This window comes from Erythrolamprus reginae, chromosome 1 (assembly GCF_031021105.1).
Source record: "Erythrolamprus reginae isolate rEryReg1 chromosome 1, rEryReg1.hap1, whole genome shotgun sequence".
In the NCBI taxonomy this organism is placed as follows: domain Eukaryota; kingdom Metazoa; phylum Chordata; class Lepidosauria; order Squamata; family Dipsadidae; genus Erythrolamprus; species Erythrolamprus reginae.
Window position 1 is genome coordinate 125,861,132 of NC_091950.1, and position 27,413 is coordinate 125,888,544.

General features: G+C 42.4%; 1 protein-coding gene across 2 annotated transcripts in view; it reads right to left on the reverse strand.

The window, feature by feature from the left end:
* PIK3C2A (phosphatidylinositol-4-phosphate 3-kinase catalytic subunit type 2 alpha) overlaps nucleotides 1-23,454 on the reverse strand; it is a 72,791-nt gene extending 49,337 nt beyond the window's left edge. Inside the window, exons 1-4 of one of the 2 annotated variants that reach the window (XM_070764160.1) lie at nucleotides 23,356-23,454; nucleotides 8,607-8,727; nucleotides 5,245-6,416; nucleotides 1,391-1,488 (exon numbers count right to left, since the gene is read on the reverse strand). In XM_070764160.1, the coding sequence (XP_070620261.1) occupies nucleotides 1,391-1,488; nucleotides 5,245-6,333 (1,187 nt within the window). In that variant the 5' untranslated portion in view covers nucleotides 6,334-6,416; nucleotides 8,607-8,727; nucleotides 23,356-23,454. Of the gene's footprint in view, nucleotides 1-1,390; nucleotides 1,489-5,244; nucleotides 6,417-8,606; nucleotides 8,728-21,740; nucleotides 21,927-23,355 lie in introns of those variants that run through there. The other variant, XM_070764153.1, reaches the window with a different exon arrangement.
* Nucleotides 23,455-27,413: the final 3,959 nt, after the last annotated feature.

Below are 27,413 nucleotides of genomic sequence, written 5' to 3' on the forward strand. Positions count from 1 at the left end.
ATCCTTTGATGGGTTTGGATCTATAGTTTGTCCCAATTTATGTTTTGATGTTGTTGTTGACTAGCTAGTATTAGTCTAATGTGTGCATCCACTATTATCAGATGTATCATTTTCTGTCTGCTGCCTTCTGCTATTTTCCATTTGACTGCATCATACCTTCTGAACTCAGCCCACTCATTAGATTATGGTTAAGGAAGTTAGCATGTTGTACTAACAGCTAATACATACTCAAGCAATCCTTAGTTCAAAAGTAATGCTTATGCTATTGTAGCTGTATTTCTGATAGGGTATGAGATTTTAAGAAAGGGATTGGATTAATTTTTCCCGACTTCACAGAGGAGCTTCATGGACCTTTTTTCATTTTTTTGAAAATAAAAACCAAAACAACAATCCATGAAACACTATTAGCAAAAAATTACTTGAACATAATTGGCTCAAATAGAGAACGATTGCTGTACCATATGATACATATTTACCAGTGAGCACCTTAGTTATGGTTAATGTTAAATCATGGTTGTCAAACTCTACAGTGTGATCAATAGCATGCAAACATATTGCAGTAAAGTGCTATGTTTTTCCTGATTAAGGAAAAGTGGGGTTCATATAAAATCCTGGCTTGGAACATACATCATTCTAACAGCACTTAGCAATAGCATTAAGACTCCTATACCTTTACAGTACTTTACAGCACTATCTATTCTAAGTGGTTTATAGATTTAGCATATTGTCCCCAACAATATGGGTCCTCATTTTACTGGGCTCGGAAGGATGGAAGGCTGAATCAGGGTCAAACTAATGGCAGAGGGCAGTTAGCTTACAATACTGCATTCTAACCACTGTACCACCACATCTCTTTTAAGGAAAGAAATAGCATATTGTATAAATTATTGTAAAATATACACCAAACTTTCATTCCAGCCACCCATCTCCAACCTATGTTGTACATATGAAAACAAAAGATTTGTTGTGCTAAAAGATGTCATACAATTTTACTCTTTGCTTAGTGTGATAAGTGAACCAAGACATTTAATTTACTTGCTGGGACTAGCTTCATTATTAAACTTTTCAAAACCTAAAAATATGAACAGGAAGAAAGATTTCTATAACCAGTGTATAAAATCAGTACTGATTTATTTAAAAGGCACACGGAACTTACCATTCACTGTAGGAATAGAAGTGTGTTAATGTGGTAACAAAAAACAGAAATTAGTAAGAATCATTTCAGATTGACACATTTTACTAAAAGACATGAGCTTTCCTGATCTACAGTTCACTTTATGAAAGCTTATGCCATGTAATAAAATTTGTTACTAGAAAAAAGGCTACCAGATTCTTGACATTACATTTCCATTAATAACAGTGACTGAGTTTGACTGAAATTGCTGCTTACTTTGCAATGGCATCACAAAATGCTGCTTGTTCTTGATTTTGCCATTCAACATTTTTTAGATGCTTTTCTCCTGGCAGGCTACTGGTCCCATTGTCTGTCTGAAATGCAATGATAAAGAAATGAAATGAGATAGACATAATTCAATATATATATATAGTAACGGTTTAGAAAACATATCTATATTGATCCATTTACTAAAGGAAGTAATTTTTCTGACAGAAATGGGCAGTCTATGCTCCACTAATGCAGGAGGTCGCACATCCTAATGACTAATGCTGCTTTCAACTGGCAACTTTCAGCTCGTACAGAAATACTAGTGAGGAAAAAAGTGAAAGAGAGCACTCTAATTTTACTACATTCATCAAAGAAAAAAATGCTAGTTTTCGCTATTGAAATAAACATGTGTTGAGTCTAAATTTAGATGACTTATTGATAAGATTTAATGGAAACAAGATGTTTCATTACTAAATCATTAACTTTATAAATGTCTAACATTAGGTAAAGTGAGGTTTTGAATGCTGTGAGTACAGCTGTGAGCTTTAGATACATGTAGCTTGAGATGATGAGTTTTATATAAAGCCCTACCTGGCATAGGACCAGACTATCTCCGAAACTGCCTTCTGCCACACAAATCCCAGCGACCAGCAAGGTCCCACAGAGTTGGTCTCCTTAGGGTCCCATCAACCAAACAATGTTGGCTGGCAGGAACTAGGGGAAGAGCCTTCTCTGTGGGGGGCCCGGCCCTCTGGAATCAGCTCCCCCTGGAGATTTGTACTGCCCCCACCCTCCTCGTCTTCCGAAAGAGTTTAAAAACTCATCGTTGCCTCCAGGCCTGGGGTTCCTTAGATCTTTTCCCGACTAATGAATGCTTTAGTTTGACTGTTGAATGAATGATATTGATAGTTTTTTTTAATTAGAATTTTAAGATTGTTTTTTAATTTATTAATTGGATTGTTATTATTGCTTCCTGTTTTTCTGTACATGCTGTGAGCCGCCCCGAGTCCTCGGAGAGGGGCGGCATACAAATCCAATTAAATCTAAATCTAAATTTATGCCAACTGTAAAGTTTCCTCCAGCAGTTATTTCCAACATAGGTGGCTTGCCAAGGAAAAAAACAGAAGTATTCTGAGTTTCTTTTCTTACTGGATTTTGGTTAAAAAACAAAATCGAAGTCACGGAAATACTTAGGTAGTTTAACAGCCTAAAGCAGTAATTTCTGAACCCACCATAACACTGCGGTTTTGGCAAAGTGGCTGCACAACAGATGTTTCATCTAAAAGCATCTCTAGATGAACTAATTAAGAAGGGATTCCCTGTAATTTTGTGTTAACGGCGAAATGGTGGATGTGCTGGATATTTCTGTGCTTTATATGCTTTGTAATTTCTTTAAATTTTCCCAGACACTGATTCAAATATTCCATTCCATGGTATTCAAGAAAAAGAGCCAAGCTACAATGTGGCAAGAGCTGAAGTGCCAGAAGAATCCCTGCTTTTTTTTGACATTTCTCTTCACATATAAAGAAAAATAGTGATTCTTAATTATATCAAAGCACATGCTCCTAGTAATCTTCTATTAAAAAATAATAAATGTATCAATATATAGCATAAATTTTATTACAGAATGCCTGTGGGCTCCACTGGATTGTGCCCATTCATCTTATAAAATGATTGTTTTAGATTGAAGAGTGCCCTGATGCACTTGGATTGCACTTACCAATTTACTTTTGTTACATGGATTTTTTGTGATTACTTATGCCTTTTATGGAAAAAATTTGGAAAATAGAATGTTGTATGTTTGTGTGTGTGCATACACCTACACACAAATATATACACACATTCAAGCTTTCTTAGTTCCAATTACATTTGCTTATAAGTACCCAATCTAACATAAGATTCGCCCACGTTTCTTCAACACTCCGTGGCCTGCATTGGCTGCTGATCAGTTTCCAGTCACAATTCAAAGTGTTGGTCATGACCTTTAAAACCCTACATGGCAATGGACCAGATTACCTCCGGAACCGCCTGCTACCGCACGAATCCCAGCGACCGATAAGGTCCCACAGAGTTGGCCTTCTCCGGATCCTGTCGTCTAAACAATGTCGTTTGGCGGGCCCCAGGGGAAGAGCCTTCTCTGTGGCGGCCCCGGCCCTCTGGAACCAACTCCCCCCGGAGATTAGAACTGCCCCCACCCTCCCTGTCTTTCGTAAACTACTCAAGACTCATTTATACCGCCAGGTATGGGGGAGTTGAGATAGCTCTTTCCCCTAGGCCATTACAAGTTATGCATGGTATGTTTGTGTGTATGTTTGGTTTTATAATAGGGGTTTTTAGTTGTTTTTTTAATTATTGGATTGTACATGTTGTGTTTATTATTGTTGTTAGCCGCCCCGAGTATTATTATAATATAATAATATTATAATATAATATATTATAAGATAATAATATTATAATATAATATATTATAATATAATAAAGTTACTATGATGCTCTTGTGGTATTGAATTTTGAAATGCCTAGTAAGTGAGGATAGCTCAAAATCCAATCGATCATTTTGTTCCTGTTATGGAAAGAGGAGAGCAAACTTTTATATAGCTGTTCATAGGCAAGTTGATTCATAAAAGGCCATTTGAATACTTTGAAAAGAGGACTTGCCTCATTCCTGCCACCTCTGCCATTCTGTGTCAGCCATTACAGCCACTCATTTATTTCTGATTTAAGAGACATATCACATGATTATGTCACATCAGGAAATGTCTAATTTAATACTGCCAAAGTACATTCTAAGCAGCAGCATATAATTAGATAACATTATCTGAATATTTATTTATTTATTATTTATATTTATTTGCCGCCCAACCCGATAGGACTCAGGGTGGCTAACAGCAATAGCAAATAATGGAGCTGGGCTAGTCCTACTTTTGGCAAGCTGTATAGTATGATGCATTAAAACAGCTAGTACCAAAATCAGACTATACAAAGATAATTAAAATAGTATTTTATCATTTATGTGAAAGTATTAAGTAGCCCCCTGTTTAAGAACAAGTTAGATTCCTAAGCTCTGTCCTTAGATCGAATTTGTATGCAAACTAGAACAGTATTACTGTATTACACCATATAAATGGTACTGAATGATAAATTAGAACCATTTTGTATTTAACTCGAACTATTGTTTATTTCACTCAAATTTTGTTCTGATATGCTCCAATCTTAACTATGGCTCATGCTTAAACCAAAGTATTATTGACCTAGGGCAGTGGTTCTCAATCTTTCTAATGCCGCAGTTCATGTTGTGGTGATCCCCAATCATAAGTCTAGCGCCAATTCTCTCAACAGAGCTTTAAACTGATTGGCAGGAAGGTCAGAGGCACACCCCAATTGTAAACGCCTGATTGGTCAGATTTTAAAAAAAGGTTCCAAGATTCCAGAACAGAAGCTTTATTTCCTAACACCATGGGAAATTTGTCTTTTCCCATGGTTTTAGGTAACCCCTGTGAAACAGTTGCTCGACCCTCAAAGGGGTCCTGACCCACAGGCTGATAACCACTGACCTAGGGACTTGTCGTATTTTCAAATCTATATAAAAATGATCTTGATACAGCAATTTTTAGTTATCAAAACTTCTTGCAAGAATTAGCCATTTCAGGATACCATTTAGAAAACACAGAAGATAAATAAATACACAAACATGTTGAATATTATTGGTTGTTAATCCTGAGGAATATTAATAAATAGGATGCTACTCTTCACCGATTTGTATAATTGCAAGGGAACAGTTTTTCACCTAAATTTGGTAAGAAAAGTTTGCAAAGTTATATTTGCGTTTATATGGAAATATATATTTTAAGATGTTTTACCTGTGAGGTTTGGCCCTGTGATTTAGCAAGCTGAGCAGTTCGAATGTTTAAAGACTGACTTCTTGTAACTGTTGCCCCTGAAGCCGATTTTCCACTAAGTTTTCTTTCAAGATGGATCTTTACCGGAGACTTCTCTTCTAGTAGCACAGCGTCCCAAGGATCTTCTACAACTTTAGCATTGGTTATCTTTCCTCCATCTTCTGAAGTATAAAATATATCTATATTGTCCACCTTTGGTTTACTTAAAGGGTCTAAATCCAACCAATCAAATTTACTAATATCATTGGAGCTTTCAGAGGTTGGCAAACTAATAGTAGGTTTAGCACCAGTCATTTCTAAGTCTGTCTTTGATTTCCCATTTTTTTGGAATTCTGAAGTACTTGCAATCTTATCAAATACTTTTACCATTTCAGGGGTGAGCGTTGATTGATACATGGGTACACTTCCTTGCGGATGGAAAGTTGAAGTAAATGGCAGTGGGTATGAAATGTATTGAGATCTTTCTGGAAGACAAAGATAGACAGGCTTTGTAGACTGGTAAGAGGATACACCTGGATGAAAGCCGTTCTGAAAGATACCAACTTGTTTATTGAAAGGTGGCACAGGGTAAGCAGAAGATCCGGCAGTACTGGAAGACCCAGGCAAACTGGAGGTCCACTGCCCTCTTTGAGCAACAGGGTGAGAATAAAATTGTGAAGATGTTGTCCCAAGAATCTGAGGGGCTGACAATGTAGATGGTTTGTGGGCTTCAAGATTTTCTTCTAAAAGAAGTTTCTCTAATTCAGCACTTGTAAGTTTGTCTACGTCAATTGAATTGAATTTATCATCCGCCTTCTTCTTGCCATCAGACTCTGGAAACACCATAAGATCATGATCTTGTTTTCTGCAGGATTGAACACTTGGCCAAGAGTAGCTTAAGGTGTCACTCTTTTGTCTACTGCCAACCACTACCCTTTCTTTCTGCATCTTAGCCAGAGCTTCAGCTTCCATTTGCAGGGCTTCTTCTTTGTTTACGTCTTTGGGTTTTGCTGGGTCCAAAACGGGTGATGAACGTTGTTTAAGTTCATTGCTGCTAGATATCTGGGCCATTCTGTGAAAGCAGATGTCCGTTAACAATTTCAATTCTTCTTCTGAAACTCTGGCCCCCAAATTTTCAAAGAGGTTCAATAAAACTAGGAGAAAAAACATATAATACTGAACGTATTTACAAATAGTAAATACTTAGCACAATAGTCTTTACACTATTCTCCATTTCTACTTTTAAATTTCTGTCTATTAAGGCTATATAGCTTATGGATCAGAAGCAGGAAAGGTGCTTTTGATTCACTATGGACATGCTTGTAGCCAGCAGCTCCCTAAAAATGCCACAACTTTTCCCAGGCTTGCATGATAGCCTTGAAAAATACCTGAAGCATTGAGAGGATGCAATTACATTGTTCTATCTTTAACTCTTTAATTCAAATAAACATTTTTCTGAGATCTTATGGCTATTGTACGAGATCAGAAAAAGTCACAGATTGTCTAAGGAGCGACTGACAGGTGCAACAAATACACTCACACTAGATGTGAAATACTTTTCCTGCTTTGGATCTACATTATTATACATTCCTACCCAACATATAAGGCATTAAGAATTTGTACATTTGGAAATATTGCAATTAACAACTATCCTTGACTTAGTTTCTCTTATCAGATTATTGTTCATCTGGATTGTTCTGAACTGTAACACTTTTAAGACAGTGATGGCTCACCTTTTTTTCCCTGGCTATGGAAAGCACACACGTATGCGTAATTGTGTGCCCGTGCATGCCCACACCCATAATGCAATGTCCCCCCACGCCATGCCACTTGCATGCGCTGCCCCACCCCCTGCACTTTCACACATGATCCCATGCTCCATTGTGGGCCTAGTAGCAGGCCTCTCTGAAGCATTCCTGGAGACTCCTGGGAAGGGAGGAGCAGCCTGGGTGGGGCCAGCAGAAAATCAGCTGGTCAATGCATGTGCATACACAGTGAAGCTGACTAGGGCAAAGGCCTGCGTGCCCACAGAGATAGCTCCAAATTTTCTGTTGGATCACCCTGGTACAAAGCTGAAGGGATCAGATCTGGTGGCCTAGAGGTTAATTCTCTGCCTTACAAGGCAGAAGCCCCAGGATCAAATCCCAGTAAGGGTATGGCTAGCTGATGAGGCCAGAACAAGGCCGAAATAGCGCTATCCTAGTCTCCCTTAATTTTAAAAATTCAGCAAAAACATGTTTTATATATATATAAATCTACGAAAACAAATATATATATACATGCATATACATTATAATATATATAAACACATGCATACATATACAGTGATCCCTCGATTATCGCGAGGGTTCCGTTCCAAGACCCCTCGCGATAATCGATTTTTCGCGATATAGTGGTGCGGAAGTAAAAACACCATCTGCGCATGCGCGCCCTTTTTTCCATGGCCGCGCATGAGCAGATGGTGTTTTTACTTCCGCACCTGGGAAGACCCAGGGAAGGTTCCTTCCGCCGCCCAGCAGCTGATCTGCTCGGCAGCGCCGCAGCAGCGAGGAGCCGAAGATCGGGGTTTCCCCTTTGCGTGGGCGGCGGGGAAGACCCAGGGAAGGTTCCTTCGGCCGCCCAGCAGCTGATCTGCTCGGCAGCGCCACAGCAGCGAGGAGCCGAAGATCCGGGTTTCCCCGCCGCCCACGCAAAGGGGAAACCCGGATCTTCGGCTCCTCGCTGCTGCGGCGCTGCCGAGCAGATCAGCTGCTGGGTGGCCGAAGGAACCTTCCCTGGGTCTTCCCCGCCGCCCACGCGCCGCTCGAGAGCAAGAGGGGGAGAGATAGAGAAAGAGAGAGAAGGAAAGAAAGAGATGAGAGAGGGAGGAAGAGAGTGTGAGAGAGGAAGAAGCAAGATAGAGAAAGAGAGAGAGAAAGGAAGATGAGAAAGGAAGAGAGTGACGTCATCGGGTGGGAAAATATTTTTAATTAATATTTTTTGAAAAATCGCGATATAGCGTTTCGCGAAGATCGAGATCGCGAAAATCGAGGGATCACTGTATATACATTATATATATACATAAACACACACACACACACACACACACACGTTTATGCCATTCAATGTTTTCTCTTTGGGTCACTGATACACAGCCCTAAGAAATGCTGATGCACTGTTTCTCCTTAAAAGTAGCCTTTCTATTTATCAGTCTCTTCCCTTCTAATCCAATAGAGGAGGACCCAGACCTGACAGAATTCTCTACTTTCTTAGAGAGATTAAAAGATAATCACCAAGCTCTGGCTACTTGCTCTTAAGAGTTAATATGAAAGAAAGTGCCTTCTGCTCATCCACTCATAGCTTACCTGTCAGGGGTGATTCTGCTTAAGGCCTTTAGGCAAGCAGGCTGGGTTAAGGTCATCACAGGCTTCTAGCTTTCTTCCATTATTCCCACCGAAGCTGGGCAGACTGAAGGAATGTGTAATACTAGGATTAAGCAAAAGAATATGGTTGATGGGAAAATGGAAAAACATAGTATGTATATGTATATGTATGTATATATGCGTATATGTATGTATGTATACACGCACACACACACATATTAGAAATATGACACAACCAATACTGCATATTGCATACCAAAGTCATTAATTAGACATAATAATTCTTTAGATGAGCCATCAGTGTTAAAGAACTATATGTACTTTAAAGTAGCCTTATTGTATCAGCACTGAGTTCCAGTTTGTTTCTTATTTATTTAATCAAATTGATAAAGTGCTCAATTCAATTGACTCTGATCAGTTTTCAACAAAATCAGGCAATACAAACTTCCAGTAAATTTAAATAAAGTACAGAAACCAAAAAGAAAATTGATAGCAGAAAAATATAAAACAAAATACACACACGCATGCACATCTTTGCCAACTCTTTATCCTAAACCCTGGGGAAAGAGTCCTATTTCTGAGGCTTACTTAAAAGATAGCAGTACTGTATTAGGACAATACAAACTTCTGGAAAGATACCATTCAATGGGGCAGAGCTACAACAAAGAAGGCAACAGATGACATTTTTTCAAGGAGGGGTCCCAAAGCATGTTCATCATGCTGGTTCTTAAAAGAGTGGGCAGAGACAATGAGAGAAGGGAAATCTTTTGGTTTTGGGGAGGAAAATAGGAGGGGAAAAACTGCCTAGCTAGCGTCCTTAGTCTGATCAGATTCAGCACATTATTTTATCCCCCGGTTAGTGGTTAAAAAAAACCTTTATTCTGAGAGAGTAACAATGAAAGAGCTTGCAAGCTGCTACGAGCTGGGAACATCGCTAGCACCTGTTTAGGGCTAGAAAGAAACATTCTGATTAAGTAAAGCAATAAAAAAAAACCCTGCACATACTTAGGGCTTGAAAAGTATTCTTTGCAGAGAGTAACAATGAAAGAGCTTGCAAGCTGCTAAGAGCTGGGAACATCGTTAGCACCTGGTTAGGGCTGGAAAGAAACTTATTCAGAGCAAGTAGAGCAATGAAAAAACCTTGCAAAGACTTAGGGCTTGGAAAACATTCTTAGCAGAGAGAAATAATGAAAGAACCTGCAAGATAAGAGCTGGGAAGATCGTTAGCAGCTAGTTAGGGCTGGGGGGAAAGAAAAAAAAAGTTACATTCAGAGTATAAGATGCACCTGAATTTTCAGCCCCTTTTAGGGAGTAAAAAGATGTGCCTTATACTCCAAAAAATACAGTATTCATAGAGGTGGCATGGTCCTCTTCAGTGAAGAGTAATTACATACTGGACAACCCATGGCATTGTTGTTTCATTGTTTTAAAGATATTTCCATACCTAGAAAGAAAAACAATGGCTACAGGAGAACAAAAAAAAATCAATGGGAGCAATTTTTGATCTCCTGTGCGATACCCCACTGAATTCCCTTGTGGGAAGTTGACACTGTGTGCATTGGAAATCTCCTTTGCTCTTTGTTCCTCCCTCTCTCCTTTCCCTTCCTCTCTTTCTGTTCTTCCTATTTCTCCCTTCCTCTCTCCATCCTTTTTTCATCCCTGTTGTTCCCTGATTTTCCTTCCCTTCCATTTTTCCATTCTTTCTTTCTTTTGCTTCCCTCCCTTTCCAGCAAGCAGGTAAATGGCTACTGCTGAATGCAGGACGGAGCAAGGGACTGTGGGAGTGGCAGGGAAGGGACACATTGAAAATGATGTTCAAATGATTCTACCAGCATGATGGCAGCACTGAAGCAGCCACAACTTCCCTAAGATTCTGGTATTCTGTAGGTTAACTCATTTGATGTACAGTGGTACCTCAAGATACGAACCCCTCGTCTTACGAACAACTCGTGATACGAACCCGGGGTTCAGAAAAAATTTGCCTCTTCTTACGAACTTTTTTCGAGTTACGAACGCCAAACCCGAACTTCCGGGTTCCGCATTCGGGAGGCTGCTGGGAAGCCCCCCGGCTGTTTTAAAAGGTGACCGCCGGGCTGGGGGGCTTCCCAGCAACCCCCCGAACCCCGAACCCGGAAGTTCGGCAAAAGTTCGGGGTTCGGGAGGTTGCTGGGAAGCCCCCCAGCCCGGCGGTCACCTTTTAAAACAGCCGGGCGGCTTTCCAGCAGCCTCCCGAAGCCGAACGCCAAACCCGAACTTCCGCGTTCGGCGTTCGGAGGCTGCTGGAAAGCCGCCCGGCTGTTTTAAAAGGTGACCGCCGGGCTGGGAGGCTTCCCAGCAGCTTCCCGAACCCCGAACTTTTGCTGAACTTCCGGGTTCAGGGTTCGGGAGGCTGCTGGGAAGCCCCGCAGCCCGGCTGTCACCTTTTAAAACAGCCAGGGGGCTTCCCAGCAGCCTGGGAAGGCCGGCGGTCTCCATTGCGGAGCCCAGCCATGTGGGCTCTGTTCCCCCTCTTACCAGCCCAGCAGGCAGCCGCTGCGGAGCCCGGCCCTGTAGGCTCCGTTTCCTGGCCGGCGGTCTCTGTCGCGGAGCCCAGCCATGTGGGCTCCACTCTCCTCCCCGCCGGGTCTCTGTTGCGGAGCCCAGCCACGTGGGCTTAACCCCGCCCCTCTGTCCCACCCATCGCCCGTATCCAGCAGAAGCTGCCACCCGAGCGCTCTTGCCCGGTGGGAGGTGAAGCATTGGGGTGGGGGGGCTGTCAGGACACCCCCCACCCCAGCACTTTGCATCCCGCTGGCTAAGAGCAATCGGGCAGCAGCTTCTGCCGGACACGGGCAATGAGCGGGACAGAGAAGCGGGGAGAATCAGCGGGCTCCTTTGGCGGCTGGGGGCTGCCTGGCTTTGTGTTTTTGGCTGGGGGGGGGAGGCAGGAGGGCCGGTCACCCCACCCCAGTGCTTCACCTTCCCTCCCCAGCCAAAAAACCCAAAGGTCCCTACCACAGCACCCACTGCAGCCAAAACGACAAAGCCGGGCAGTTCCCAAGCTGCCAAAGGAGACTTAACCCCGTCCCTCTGTCCCACCCATCGCCCGTATCCCCCCCCCGCCCAGTTTCAGCTCCCCATTCCTCCAAGTCACTTCGCTCCTGTCCTGGCTAAACCGTGCGGCAGCAAACAGGCTTTGGGGTTTTGGCTGGGGGGGAGGGAGTTAGGAAGGTCCTACTTCTCCCCCCCAGCCAAAACCCCAAAGCATGTTTGCTGCCACACGATTTAGTGGCGAAGTGACGTGGAGGGATGGAAAGCTGAAACCGCCCGGTTTCAGCTCCCCATTCCTCCACGTCACTTCGCTCCTGTCCTGGCTAAACCGTGCGGCAGTAAACAGGCTTTGGGGTTTTGGCTGGGGGGGGGAGTTAGGAAGGTCCTACTTCTCCCCCCAGCCAAAACCCCAAAGCCTGTTTGCTGTCCCACCCATCGCCCGTATCCCCCGCCGCTGCCCGCTGGCTGCAAGCGCTCTGCCAGGCGGCCAGGAGGCATTCAGCGCGTGGAGGAATGGGAAGCACAAATGCCGGTGGCTTCAGCTTCCCATTCCTCCATGCACTTCGCCCTGAATGCTTCTTGGCCGCCTGGCAGAGCGCTCGCAGCCAGCGGGCGGCGGCGGGGGGGGATACGGGCGATGGGTGGGACAGAGGGGCGGGGTTAAGTCTCCTTCGGCAGCTGGGTAACTGCCCGGCTTTGTTGTTTTGGCTGCAGTGGGTGCTGTGGTGGGGACCTTTGGGTTTTTGGCTGGGGGGGAAGGTGAAGCACTGGGGTGGGGTGGCCGGCCCTCCTGCCTCCTCCCCCAGCGAAAAACACAAAGCCAGGCAGCCTCCAGCCGCCAAAGGAGCCCCCTGATTCTCCCCGCTTCTCTTTCCCGCTCATTGCCCGTGTCCGGCAGAAGCTGCTGCCCGATTGCTCTTAGCCGGCGGGATGCAAAGTGCTGGGGTGGGGGGGTGTCCTGACAGCCCCACCCCACCCCAATGTGAGCAGCGGGGAGTCACCCATGGCCGGCAGAAGATCGCTCTTGCTGACCTGATGCCTCGCGATGAAGCCGGGCAAGAGCGATCTTCTGCCGGCCATGGGCGACTCCCCGCCGCTCGCCCATGGCCGGCAGAAGATCGCTCTTGCCCGGCTTCCCCGCGAGGCCTCAGGTCAGCATTCTGGACGGGTGGGCGGCGGGCGAGGAGGGGGGAAGCCTCGCAGGGAAGCCGGGCAAGAGCGATCTTCTGCCGGCCATGGGCGAGCGGTGGGGAGTCGCCCATGGCCGGCAGAAGATCGCTCTTGCTGACCTGAGGCCTCGCGGGGAAGCCGGGCAAGAGCGATCTTCTGCCGGCCATGGATGACTCCCCGCCGCTCGCCCATGGCCGGCAGATCGCTCTTGCCCGGCTTCCCCGCGAGGCATCAGGTCAGCATTCTGGATGGGTGGGTGGCGGGCGAGGAGGGGGGAAGCCTCGCGGGGAAGCCGGGCAAGAGCGATCTTCTGCCGGCCATGGGCGAGCGGCGGGGAGTCGCCCATGGCCGGCAGAAGATTGCTCTTGCTGACCTGAGGCCTCGCGGGGAAGCCGGGCAAGAGCGATCTTCTGCCGGCCATGGGTGACTCCCCGCCGCTCGCCCATGGCCGGCAGAAGATCGCTCTTGCCCGGCTTCCCCGCGAGGCAGCAGGTCAGCATCCTGGGAGGGCGGGCGGCGGGTGAGCGGTGGGGAAGCCGGCAGCTGTGGCAGCTGCTGCAAGAGGCTTCCCCGCCTCCTCAAAGCAGCCTCCCAAACCCAAACTTTCGCTGAGAAGCCCCGCCACCCGGCTGTCACCTTTTAAAACAGCCGGGGGGCTTCTCAGCAGCCTCCCAACGCTGAACCCGGAAGTTCGGGTTTGGCGTTCGGGTTCAGGAGGCTGCTGGGAAGCCCCCCCGGCTGTTTTAAAAGGTGACATCCGGGCGGCAGCGGTTTTTTGCGGGGGGGGGTTGTTGCATGGATTAATTGACTTTACATTGTTTCCTATGGGAAACAATGTTTCGTCTTACGAACCTTTCGTCTTACGAACCTCCCCCTGGAACCAATTAAGTTCGTATCTTGAGGTACCACTGTACGTTGGCTGGAAAGGTTTTGCTTTTTGATGCACCATTCTGCTCAGTTAAAGGTTACAGGTCTAAGTGTTTTAGTGTACAGTGATTCCTCATCTTACAAACCCCTCGTCATACGAACTTTTTGAGATACGAACCCGGGGTTTAAGATTTTTTTTGCCTCTTCTTCCAAACTATTTTCATCTTACGAACCCGCCACCGCTGCTAGGATTCCCCGCCTCCGGACTTCCGTTGCTAGGCAAAGGCTCCCCTCACTGGGAAACCCCACCTCCGGACCTTCCGTTGCCAACGAATTGCCCGTTTTTGTGCTGCTGGAATTCCCCTGAGGCTCCCCTCACTGGGAAACCCCACCTCCGGACTTCCACGTTTTTGCGATGCTGCAGGGGAATCCCAGCATCGCAAAAACGGGCGCTTCGCTGGCAACAGAAGTCCAGAGGTGGGGTTTCCCAGCGAGGGAAGCTTCAGCGAAATTGCAGCAACCAATACCCAGATAAGAAGGGATTAACAGCAGATAAATAAGCTAGACAAGAACAATATCCTAATTAAGGAACTAACATTATCAAAATTCTGACACTTGGCATACATCCCCTTTATGATGGTGGTGGTGCTGCAACTACCTCACCTACCCACCTGCCAACACTCAAAAAAGAGCTCTGGATTTTTTGGCCTGCTCTTTGCTTACTTCTTTTTGCTCCAATATGCCTGGAAGGCTCAGACGTCTCCTGCCCCTCTATACCCAGATTCATTCAACCTTTGCCTTTTTGTACAACTGCTGATAGGTGAGCTAAGGCCAAACCAAGGCTGAGGCAGACAGCTAGCAAATGTGATGTTTCTGAAGGGTAGAAAAAGACTGCATGTAGCCTTCAAAATAATTGCAAGAAAGGAAGGTGTCAGGCCGAAGCCATTTAAATCAGTGTCTTTGGCCTGCCGCGCTTTATAGTATTTTAATGTGCATTCTTTACTGTGGAAATTTGAAATAGGCAATTGCGTGAGGGCTTTCTGTATGTAGCCATAACAAATTCTTTCTAGATAGTCAAGGTCATCCTTCTCTTCGCACTCCTTCACCTGCACAGAAGGAAATGGGTGGATTCTGCCAGGTTGGTAGTTGAAGATTGGTCAACAAGATGGCCTTGTGATTATGAGGACAAGGGCTTTCAACTGGGTGGAGAAACCCCTGGGAATTCAGATTTGGGGTTCTCCCGGTGGCACCCAACATGGCTCTGCTAATAAATTGGAACTTTGAAGAATACGTTGCCTCGGACTCTGATTTGGCTTTGGATGCTATTTGGAATCCTGACAGAAGGGGAAGTCCTGCAGCAGGACAGAGAAAGGAAGCTTGGATGCTGAAGATCTGAGCTCTCTTTCTCTAGCCCAGCATGGCAGTTCCCTTTCACACATGGAGGGAAAGGAAACTCCTGCGGTGAGCCAGAGAAAGGAAGCTCAGATTCCCAGAATCCAAGTTTTGTTTCTCCAGACCAGTGCAGATGTTTCTTTCCTAATGATGCAAATGGGAGCCAGGATTGAAGTCACTGAGCAAAGCAGTCATGTGGGCATCTTACTTAATAACCACAATGGTTTACACTGGAAATTCCAGTCCCAATTGTAGTCGCAGGCAGAGGACTTTTTTGTGTATTCTCTTCTATTAAGACTTTTACCTTTCTTTTTTTCTTTTTTAATGTAAGTATAAGATTAAACTGGAAGGCGCTGTAATGTAGTGACAGAAATATAATTCCTAAAATACCTAAAATTCACAGTATCAGCACACAGCTAATTGTTGTATCTAATAATCCACACAATCTAGTTCTTTGAAAAACTTGAAAAGTGATTTAACTTTCATAATACTAGAGGAATGGAAAATGACCGGGCTATTTCTGTCCAGGAAATTTTATAGCTGGTGCCCTAACCTCAATCAGTGAATAGCACTGGAAATTACATAAGCTAATTATTTGGCTAGCAACAATGCTCACTGTCTCTGAACTACAATTCTGAGGATTCAGTGGGTTACAACCACCACCTTAACTGGATTACTATCCAATTAAGGATCCCTTTTATGAGTGCTGAGTTTCAGTTTATAGACCTTTGTCTCCTTTACCAGAATTATTTTGTAGATCCTGGGCAATTAGGAACTCAACAACATATATTATGTATCTTCAGTGATCTCTTCAAGTGGATGTAAACTTTGCAGATCTATTTAGAAACATAGAACATGACGGCAGGAAAAAGACCTCATGGTCCATCTAGTCTGTCCTTATACTACAGTATTTCCTATATTTTATCTTAGGATGGATATATGTTTATCCCAGGCATGTTTAAATTCAGTTACTGTGGATTTACCAACCATGTCTGCTGGAAGTTTGTTCCAAGCATCTACTATTATTTTTTCTATGAATTTTCTCTAACATACATAAAAACACACAGGATCTCCCCAACTTTCCCTTCTCAATGCACTTCTCAACATGACATATACCACTGATCAGGCCAGCCCCAATGTGTCCAGCACTTTCTCTCAGTTGTTGACACTAATAGGTAACTGCTAAAAACATTTGTGTCCCCAACTTCCATCAACAGATTGCAAAATCAATTTTGCTAATTGTCATTTCTTACATTCATTTAATTTGAATACTGCTGTATGTTTTCCTAGATGATAGTTTTTCTAATCTCTCACAGTACTTATTTATGAAGCCCTTGGCAACTTATTTCAACAAAAAGCAAGTTTCTCTTAGTTTAACAGGATTTATTGAAAGATGGAAGAGGTACAAGATTCTCAACAAATGACCTGGTTTCACTTTAGAACCCAATTTATCTTTAAGGTGGCTAAAGTGAAAGGGTGTTTTTTTTTAGCCTTTTATTCACAATCTTAATATGAACTGGTGAAAAGGCTCCAGTTTTTTTAATGGATAACTGAGGAATGCCCAGTAATCAACATGTGAATGTCTCTGAACACAACATTATACTTTCCCTTTGTGTGAGGGAATAATAACAGCATTCTTCCAAGTATCAGGCACAAATGCATCTTCATATACATGTGAAACAAGTTGTAAGTCGGTCCATCAGTCAACCAAATCAATATCTGAATATTTCCCCAATTACACTATTTCTGCTATTAATGTTTATTAATACTATTTAAATACTATTAATAGTTTTTCTCATATTTTCATATTTATCACTTTTCTTTTAGTGCTCTTTGTTTCTTGGACACTAACACTGCATTTGTTTCAATAACAATCTTTGAGATATCACTATTTCCATCAAATCTCTAAAAAAACTCTCTGAATATTATCTCAAGTTGGTTTCATCTCAAATCATTTAATCACTTTTATTTTTTAACTGCACTCACTATGTCAGAAGCTCCTCAGACTGGTCCTTTCATCCATTTCCAATGTTTTGTTAATCAAAATTGCTTTGCATTTTCCCTGTCTCTTTTAAATCTAATGATTTGATTACAGCACCATATTTTTTGTTATATCTTTCATCCTCTTTTCTACAGCAATAATGTACATTTTGCCTTAGCCACAGCCCCTTTACTTTGTCATTCCACTAGGCATCCTTGTTCATGCTTCCATCCTTTCTATTACCATAATTCTACATACTTCTGTGGCACTTTGTGATGCAATTCTTTTCATTCCATTCCAAACAGTTTCCGGATAATGTTTTCTTCAATTTATTCTATTGGGAGTTTAAATCTATTCTTCAATATTTTTAAAATACAACACATACTTCATTTCCCAAAACAATTCTATTTTTAATTTCTTTCCTTTTCTTCCAAGTTCATTTCTCTGCCAGGAACCACATTCAGAATCTCTCATCTGTATCCCTCAATAATTGAATCAATATTCTATCATTAAAAATCAAATAAACTGTAACTTCAGATTTGTTTCAGATTTACTATCTGTACATACAAATAGATTTATGCTTAAACCATATAATCAGAGCAGAACATTTTCTAAGCACTGTTAATCAATATTCTCAATAACTGAACTTATATATATTCACTTCCTGTGTGTATTTGTGTCAATTATCTTCCTTAAGGCCAGACTACTGTCTTTTCGATCTATTATATCCTTTTCATTTTTTTTGTAACTTCACAAATAGTGTATCTATTTTTCTTCCATTGCATTTGTTAATTTGTTAACATTCCAAGTTGCACTATTCCCCATGTTTTTAACAAATGTGCCCAGTGATATTGACCTCCAGTATTGATCACTGTATTTAGTCAATTTCATATTGCGCTTTTCAGGCAGACAAGGAAGGTATAGATGAGGTTAACTAAATCAATCAGTACCATGTGCAATATGCCCTATTAGCCGGTAACTATGAGAGCAGTACTGAACAGATTTGGTATATTTGGTACACAAATGTTACTGAACCAAGTTTTCACAGAATGCAGACAAAAATCTTTAATGAAAATACCTTTCTAGAGACACATTACTGATGTGCACTCAAGATATTTACATTAAGCATTTTTATACCGGTCATCCAATGAAAGTAACAAAAATATCGCTAGCTCAACAGGGTTACAGCGAGTTCGGGGAATAGTCTAACATAAGATACCCACTCACCCAGCACAGTAAAATAAAATATAACTAGTTATATCACCTACAGTGCCTCTCAACAATAGTGAAAGAAATTGATCCCAAGACACCAAATGAATTCTGCAGCTGAGGATGGACTTCATCCTGGCCTTCTACCAGAGTAATTCAATATTTTAACCACAACTGGTCGTTACCACCCGTCCCTCCAAAATAACACTGCGTCTTATTTTCTTTTTTTCTTATTTTCTGGGGCAGATCCATTCCAAGAGCCGGAGTGGCGCAGCAGGTAGAGTGCTGTACTGCAGGCCACTGAAGCTGACTGTAGATCTGTAGGTCAGCGGTTCAAATCTCATCACTGGCTCTAGGTTGACTCAGTCTTCCATCCTTCCAAGGTGGATAAAATAAGGACCCGGATTGTGGGGGCAATATGCTGGCTCTGTTAAAAAGTGCTATTGCTAGCATATTGCAAGCTGCCCTGAGTCTAAGGAGAAGGGCGGCATAAAAATCGAATAAATAAAATAAATAAAATCTCATAGTCACACCGTAAGAATCCAGACAGAATGGACAGATGGCTGGCTGTGCAGGCTCTTAAGTAGGGCTTAATTTGGGAGTAGGGTTTGTATTAGGCACATATATTAAAAACATGCTAGGACTTATTTTCAGCATTGGTCTTATTTTGGGGAAAACAGGTACATTAATTACATTGAATGGCACTATTATTAAATTACATTAGCTACTTAAATGAAGAATGCCTGTGTATTGTTTCTAGCTAGAGTTTTGTTAATGATTGTTGTACAAATTTTCAAATCCTCTTCACCATTTTCTCTCTTCACACAACTGTTATGTGTATACATCACACTCTTTTCCTCAGGACCATTCTCTATGCAACTGAGGTAGCAGGCGTGTGACCCACAAAGTTAATGTGTAAACAGACATCAGTCTTTCAAACTCTTTGTGGTATCTACAGTACACCATTTCGTTTGGATGATGGACCTCAGTTTTTCTAATATGTTCTTCACTATTTGTATATCAGTGATGAACAATGAAACAAATGCAAAAAAATGGTTTTTAAAAAAAATGATAGTCTTTGACAAGCTGATATATGTGTAAACCCACAAGCCATTGTGAATAAAAGTCACAGCAAGGTGCAATAACTAAGTGGTGGAGAATACTGTTTAATTGCAGAATGTTCAATATTCATTCTAAGGCAAATATGTGTGGAGCTGGAATGGATCTTTTTTCCAAACATTTAAAGGCCACTGCCAATTAATACAGAATTAAATGGACTGATGATCTGATTTAGCATAGGGCAAGTTTATGACATCAGAACATTCAAATAACAAACTCAATCTACTATGGTTGCATAGTGATTTTCTGATAGCATGGCGAGACCTAGACCTTCAATTTTTCAGCAGTTAAGTGACATTAAAGTCTGCCACAAAGGACAATGGAATGTGGTGGGTGGAGTACAAAATTCCTAGGGGATGGAGTGGGGGAGAATCTGGTACAAAGCTATGTAAGATATACCTTAAAATTCATAGCACAAAACTGGAGAAAATCTTTGCATTTCTTCTCTGAAAGCAACTATAAAAACTTTCATTTGTGTTTGTCCTTTAGAGTTTTTCTAAAGTGTAAAAGCAAGACAAAATAGGTTTTGATTCAACAAGAACCAAAGCTTAATTTATTATATATTTTAAACTAAAATGAACAGCAATGCATTTTCAAATATATTATGGTTGCAATGAACTAGTTTGTTTTCATTGTATGTACTGAATATAAAAATACACTTTTCATGTTTAGCTAAGATGCTCAAAAAATCGTATTTCTGTTTTTATATGTGCCTTGGGACTCGGGACAGAACAGCATGTAAATACTTTCTTGTGGCTCTTAAAAAGACATTGACATCTGCAAGTGGAGTTTAACTTGTTCCATTCTTTTCTATTAAAACCATGCCAATTTCCTCAATTCAATAACAAGAAGTAACAAGAAGTGGATAGTTTTGTATTCCAAACACAACTGCAAGAAGGAAGCTATAGTTTATACATTGGTATCATAGCTTCATATACAAAGGCAAGTAGTAACTATGAGAACTGAAAATAACTATATGCGTTTTGACATTACAAAAGAATCAGCCACATCTGAAAAGTCTGAAGCATTTCAAGCAGTGCATTTTTAAGTTCAAAAAACTTTTAACTCGAGACATTCCAAGAAAGAAAATTATTTCAGCCTCCGAGACTAACCAACTGAAACATACTAACTTTTGGGACACTAGAAGTAATGAATGAGGATCCCTTACAGCTTGTGTGTACAAAAAAAAGTATCAATGCAACAGGAATAAAAAAATCCATGCAAATATATATATATATGAATATACATTGCTTCAAAATATCTATATTGCTTCAATTGCTTCTCTGTGTGTGTATATATATATACATACATACATACATACATACACACACATACATACACATATACATACATAAACATACTTATGTGTATATATATACATACATACATACATACACTGTATACATTATCCTAGTCTCCCTTAATTTTAAAAATACATACATACATACATACATACATACATACATACATACATACACACACACACACAGAGAGACATACATTGGATTTTGGTGTTTTGTTAGAACAAAAATACCATGCATAGACAAAGGAGGGGGGTGCTTTTAAACGGGGAACTATTATTGCTATGAAAGTCTTTTGGCCTTTTCTATCTCTTTTTTTTAAAAGTATATAACTGCTTCGTGAGGTTTGATCATTGGCAAGATATCAGCACCATTACAACGTCTGTATACTGTATACAGCAACACCTCTCGATCTTCAATATCTGCCTCTCAATCTTCCCAAGGATGCCCACCCCCATAGGCAAGAGCCTGTGGAAACAGGCCTCGAGTTCTCCCCAAGGGGAAGCAAAACAACCGTCTTGTTTTCGGTGCCGTGTAAACAACCTTCCGCTCGTTTGAGATTTCCTGCTTCGCGAGGGCCGAAGGAGCCGGGGGGGGGGGTGTCGTCGTCTAAAAATGCCCTCCTGGTAAGTTTGTAAAAAGGAAGCTTCCCGAGTTATACTAACCCTCCTCTCCCCTTTGCCAGACCCGAAGCCCCAAAGCAGGCAAAGTGCTTCGGCGCCGGCGTAGACCGGCCTTTTCGCGTCCCCCGAGGGCTGCAAGCCTTTAAAGCTGCCTACCCTCCGTTCGTTACTGCCCGGGTTAGGGGAGAAGGTCCGACTGGGGCAAAACCAGGGAGCCCACTACCCCAACTTCCCCCTATTAGGGAACAGCCGATAAGCCGGGAAAGGAAGCGAGGCCTCAGCCACCGGGAAAAAGAGGCGCCCCAGAAACGGCTCGCCAGGCGCCCCCCGCGTCCCGCACCAGCCGAGCCCCCCCCCCACTCTCGCCCTGGGGGTGGCGAGGGGGGAGGAAGATTTCCCCGTTGGCTCGCTGCCCCTTCCTCACCTCAGCGCGCATCCATCGCAAAGCACCCGCCGCCGCGGCTCCTGCAGCCATTTCCCACAGCGGACCAAAAAAAAAAAAGTTATTGGCAAACCCCCTTGTTCGCTTTCGGCATCCCCGCCTCTTTGGGCTCTCCGCGCTAGGACGGCCGCAGCGGCAGCAGCCGCCACCCGCGCTCACTTCCGGCTCTTGGAAGGAAAGACTGGCGGAGGGAGGGAAGAGTGGCGGCGGCGGCGGCAATAAGGAGAAGCGCCCCGCCAGCGTCGCAGGCTGCGAAGCGAGAACCGGGAATGTGGGGCCGCGTGCTTCCCGCCGAAGGAGTTGCTCGCGCCAGCTCTCTCTCGGGTGGAGGGGGGGGGGGTTAGATAGGTGAATGTGGGGTTGTAAGTCGAGGATTTAACGGGGGTTAGTAGGACTTAGCAATGATTTTGAAGCGAAGCTGCTCCGGATTACATATTGGGGATGGTGGTAAATAAGTGAATGTGGGGTTGTAAATCGAGGACTTAACAGAGGGCGTCTTGGCGGCGCCGTGATTTTGAAGAGAAGTTGCTCCCGATTAAATTATTGGGGGGGGGGGGTGTTTGTCGTGAAAAGGCAAGTAGAGACGGCTGCGCCTGCCTCGGAATGACGAACCAGCCCCCCAAAATACCCCATTAACCGCCCGGAGGGCGGAGGGGGTTGTTGGTGGTGTTGGGGAAATCGTGTGAACCCCGTTTAAGGTTCGGTGTGTGTCGTGTGAACCCTGAGGGGGGGAAATTAAATCGTTACAGTCAGCTATGAATAGAATAGAATACTTTTATTAGCCAAGCGTGATTGAACACACAAGGAATTTGTTTTTGGTGCACCAAATATTTTCTTTGGTGCCCAAGAAAAAACTTTGGAAGTAAGTTTCGATGACGAGGGTCGGACAAAACGCTATTTTCTCCCCGGCTTGGCGTGACACAGACAGGCACCCGCAGTTAACTCGAATCGGGATTTTACTCAATCCGATTAATGGACACGCCGTGTTTATTAAGCAATTACGTGCTTCCCTTTGCCTCAGCAGGACGTGCCGTCTGGTCTGTTATCGCTTAACATTGCGTTGTATCAAGTCATGGGTTGGTTCGACAAACTACGACTAAAAGGCCAGCCTCATTAGTCATAAAAAAAATCCATGAACCCAGCCTAAGTGACATTATCTTTGTTTGTAAATCATGATTTACCTAACCCTATGTTTTCTGCTTACAAACAACCATGCATACGGACTCTGGCAGTACCTGATAAAAGTAAGCAAAATGACCACGCTCACTATTGTCCAAATTTACTTGTAGCCTTTGTTTATGTTTATACTATGCCTATTATCTTCAACATATTTAAATAAATAAAATAATAAATAAATAAATAATTTGTGTTCCCTTATCCACCATTATTTCCTTAATCCAGTACACTCTAAAGAGGCCACATAATCAAGAATTGGTGTAACCCCACTGCTTACTTTTTAAATCCCATTTTAGGAGGACAAGAAAATAATTCCTACTCTCATAATAAATATTACACCACCAACTACTGTTTGAAAGATTTTCTTTCAAAATAAGAGAGGATGTATTCTTAGAAAAATACAGTACTAGATTCCACTGACCTGAAAGGCAATCCAATTTGTTGTTCTGAAAAGCAGAGAAGGCTTTCCGTCTCAGATAGATTGTTTTTGTCAGGGATCTCACTGAAATAGGAAAAATTCAAGGTCTTTTAGATCTGAAGAATTAATCATGGAGTTTCACCACCTGATTTTTAAACAATTACCTTTTGTGGCTGTTAAAGGCACAGAGAACGTTGACAACCATTTTGATTAACCATCGTATTACATCATTCTTTATGTATGTACTTCTAATTGTTCTGGGAAGTACTTGGATATTGAACAGACTCTGATGTCACCTGAACACTGCCCTCTTTTCATATTCATCTGCCACACAGGCCACTTAGAATGTACCTTTACAGGTGACTCATGGTTCAGGAGGGCTTCACCTGTTTGTTCTAGCAACCAATGCATGTTTCATCAACTTTAGAACAGTTAAAAGTTCAACAGCTAACGCTGTATTGGAAAAAGAGTGATTTTTAAAAAAATTCTGCTTGTGGCACAAAAATAAATCCTTACAAGTTTCCAGTATTCCTTGATATCTCCCCTTAACATGAATCATTTTCTGCATTCCAATTGTGGAACAATCAATATTTATTGTTAACTAGAAGTTTAATATTTTGGATAGGAATGACTACAAACTGTGGAAGGAGCAGGCTACGTATTAGTTGCTTCACACTGTAGGCTGGGTATTTCTTAAAACTGGTGATGGCAAAAGAGCAGTGGTATGACAGGATGAATTTCATGCTTGCTTCCAGACAACATGACTTTTGTTCTTTAGGATGTGCTGTTTATGGCAGTATGTATGATGTGTTGGGACCAGGCTGAGGATGTCACCAATTTCTACTTAGGTAATTGCATTTTATGCAGCAATAAGAATGATACAATGGTTATTTCTTCTGTTCCCCAAAAAGAAATTATGTTCACATCCCGAAAAGAGAATAGTAATGTATTTGGATGTTATTCCCATAAATAGAGATAACTATATAATGATGATAATAATAATAATAATAATAATAATTATTATTATTATTATTATATAGTTATCTCTATATTGTATGAGGGGCGGCATACAAATCTAATTAATAATAATAATAATAATTATTATTATTATTATTTATTAGATTTGTATGCCGTCCCTCTCCGTAGACTCGGGGCGGCTCACGACAGTGATAAAAACAATACATAATGACAAATCTAATAATTAGAATCTAAAACAGCAATTATGCATATAAAAAATCTAAAAGAGAAACCCCAGTAAATAAAAGCATACATACAGTCATATTGTGCACAGAAACTACATAGGCAAGGGGAAAGTGTCTCAATTCCCCCAAGCTTGACGACAGAGATGGGTTTTGAGGAGTTTATGAAAGGCAAGGAGGGTGGGGGCAGTCCTAATTTCTGGGGGGAGCTGATTATAATTACTAGAATTACTATACATGTGACATTTTGAACTTGAAGCATGTTAAAAAATATTCTCTATTAAATCAGCATACAATCCTCTTATAACAAAACCTACTTGTTGACGCTTGTTTATTCTTCGTCAATTCTCTTTTAATATATCCTATTCATTTTAGTACAAGTTATTGCAATACTATTACAAACATGGAATCATTAGGTTGGAAGAGATCTAGGAGGTCTTCTAATAAAATATTATATCTAGATTTTCAGGAAGTATTGATCTCTGAAATATAATGTATATCATTAGACTGCACTAAAATGTGGTAAATTACTGGAAAATTGCACAAATATGTCCTGGAATGCTAATGCAAGATCATTGAACTCTTGCAAATAGTACAGAGGGGAAAAAAGCACTGAACTTACTCAAGGAAAGCTATACAAAAACAAAAGAAGAGATAGGATGTAACACAAGTATAACATTAAAGTATTGATTAAGCAATGCATCTTTCCAGTTTGTTTAACATATATATATATAGATTTGTTTTCATAGATTTTCACGGGTACAGGTATGATGGTCTTGGCATATTCGGGTTTCTTCCCGAGTAAGATTTGGATATTTCTGGCGACGTTTCGGCGAGGTCCCACTCGTCATCTTCAGGCTGGTGCTTCTGTCCTTGTTCTAGAGCGAACTGTTCACCAACTGCCCCCAAACAGCTCTCAAGTTACAGTGGTACCTCTACTTACGAACTTAATTTGTTCCATGACCAGGTTCTTAAGTAGAAACGTTCGTAAGTAGAAGCAATTTTTCCCATAGGAATCAATGTAAAAGCAAATAATACGTGTGAACTCATCCCAAAAGTTTCTAAAGCACTCCCCTTCTTCTCCCCTCCCCCAATTCCCCTGGACACACACACATACACACACACTCACGTTCACACACTCGGCACGACACACATACACATACACCCTCCTCGTCTTCTCTCGGCTAGGAGGCACCCCCTTGCAAAGAGGATTGGCTGCGGTTTGCCAGATGAGCAGCACGAGGGGTGGGGATGGGACCGAACGGTGCTTGGGGTCATTCGTTCTTTTGCCCGTTTCCTTCACTCGCTTGCAGAAAAGGTCCCAACCCAGGAAGAGCACCCCATCCTAAGCTGCTTCCATAATTCCTGGGTGGGTTTCTCTGGGCTCCGGTCCATCACAGAGCCTCCGATGAAGCCTTGATCGCCAAGTCAGGGTCATCGGAATCCGCATAGGCATGCCCCTCTCGGCCTCCTCCGGCTGCTTTCCCCGGTACTTTGCCTGCCTCCCGCCGACCGTCTGCTTCCCCGGCTCGCTGCTCCAGTCAGCTTCCCAGGTACTGGCTTGAGCAAGCTGTTCGCGATGTCTCTGCGCCACTTGGGACAGGGAGAGGTGGCCGGGCTGGGCAGGTCGTGCCTCTCCCCGCTGGCTTCCACCCACTCCTCCCAACCTCTTTAAAGCTGACCCGAGGGGGGGGGGATTTGTAAGTGGAAAATGGTTCATGAGTAGAGGCAAAAAAAGTTCGTAAGTAGGGGCATTCTTAGGTAGAGTTACCATTGTATATAATAAATATTCTTTAGATTTTTCCATTTGACCCACTTATTCTATGACAATTGAGTCATTCAAAATAATACTTGCTGAGTATTATTTTTTCCTCATCTTGTCCGTACCTCTTACAATTTTCTTTCCATATGTACACATTTCAGATTATGATTGGCCATTCGGTGTCGTCAAAACATTTCGAAAGTAGGAAACAGAAAAGTTTCAATCTGATTGGTTGAATGCCTGTGTATATTCTTTTCTTATACGACACTAGAAGCAATTACTCATTTCATAATGCCCCATATTTAGACGGTCATTTGAAGATCATCAGTAGGGATGAGATAACAATTTACAAACAAAATTCTTGATGAACTGGAGTTTATTATTTGAATTTATTAAAATATATGTAATCTATGGTTCTGGGGGAGGGAAAACTAATTTAAAACTTCTGCATTCTCATATCTAATTAATATTTAGAAATAATGGGCTTAATTTTATCTTTACACAAGATTATAGTGTGGCTCGGGTGGAATTCAGATAATTTACCTACCTGTTCGCCCAGCAGCACCAAAAATGTGAGCACAACATTGAAACCCTATTCATTTAACAACCATATTGCTAATTTAAAAACTGCAGTGATTCACTTAATTTTGGCAAGAAAGGTCGTAAAATGAGGCAAAATTCACTTAATTACTGTCTCACTTTGCAACAGAAATTTTGGACTCAGTTGTGGTCATAGGTGAAGGACCACCTATATCTGTGATGGCAAACCTTTTTTCCCTCAGGTGCCGAAAGAGCATGCATGTACGCTATCGTGCATGCGGGAGTGCCCACTCCCATAATTCAATGTCTAGGGAGGGCAAAAACAGCTTCCCCCACCACCCAGAGGCCCTCTGGAAGCTGGAAAGAACCGTTGAACTTACCTGAACGGTCTTCTCGATGCCCTGGAAGGAGAGTCCAGCATGGGTTTAGCTCAAGTCTTATTGGTAGGGACTGAGTTTTAAATTAATATAATTAACATATTAAGTAGGTACCGCCCCCTTGCTGCCCCAATACCTCAGTTTTAAAAAACGAAATCAAGTAATAAACAGAATTTATTGAAT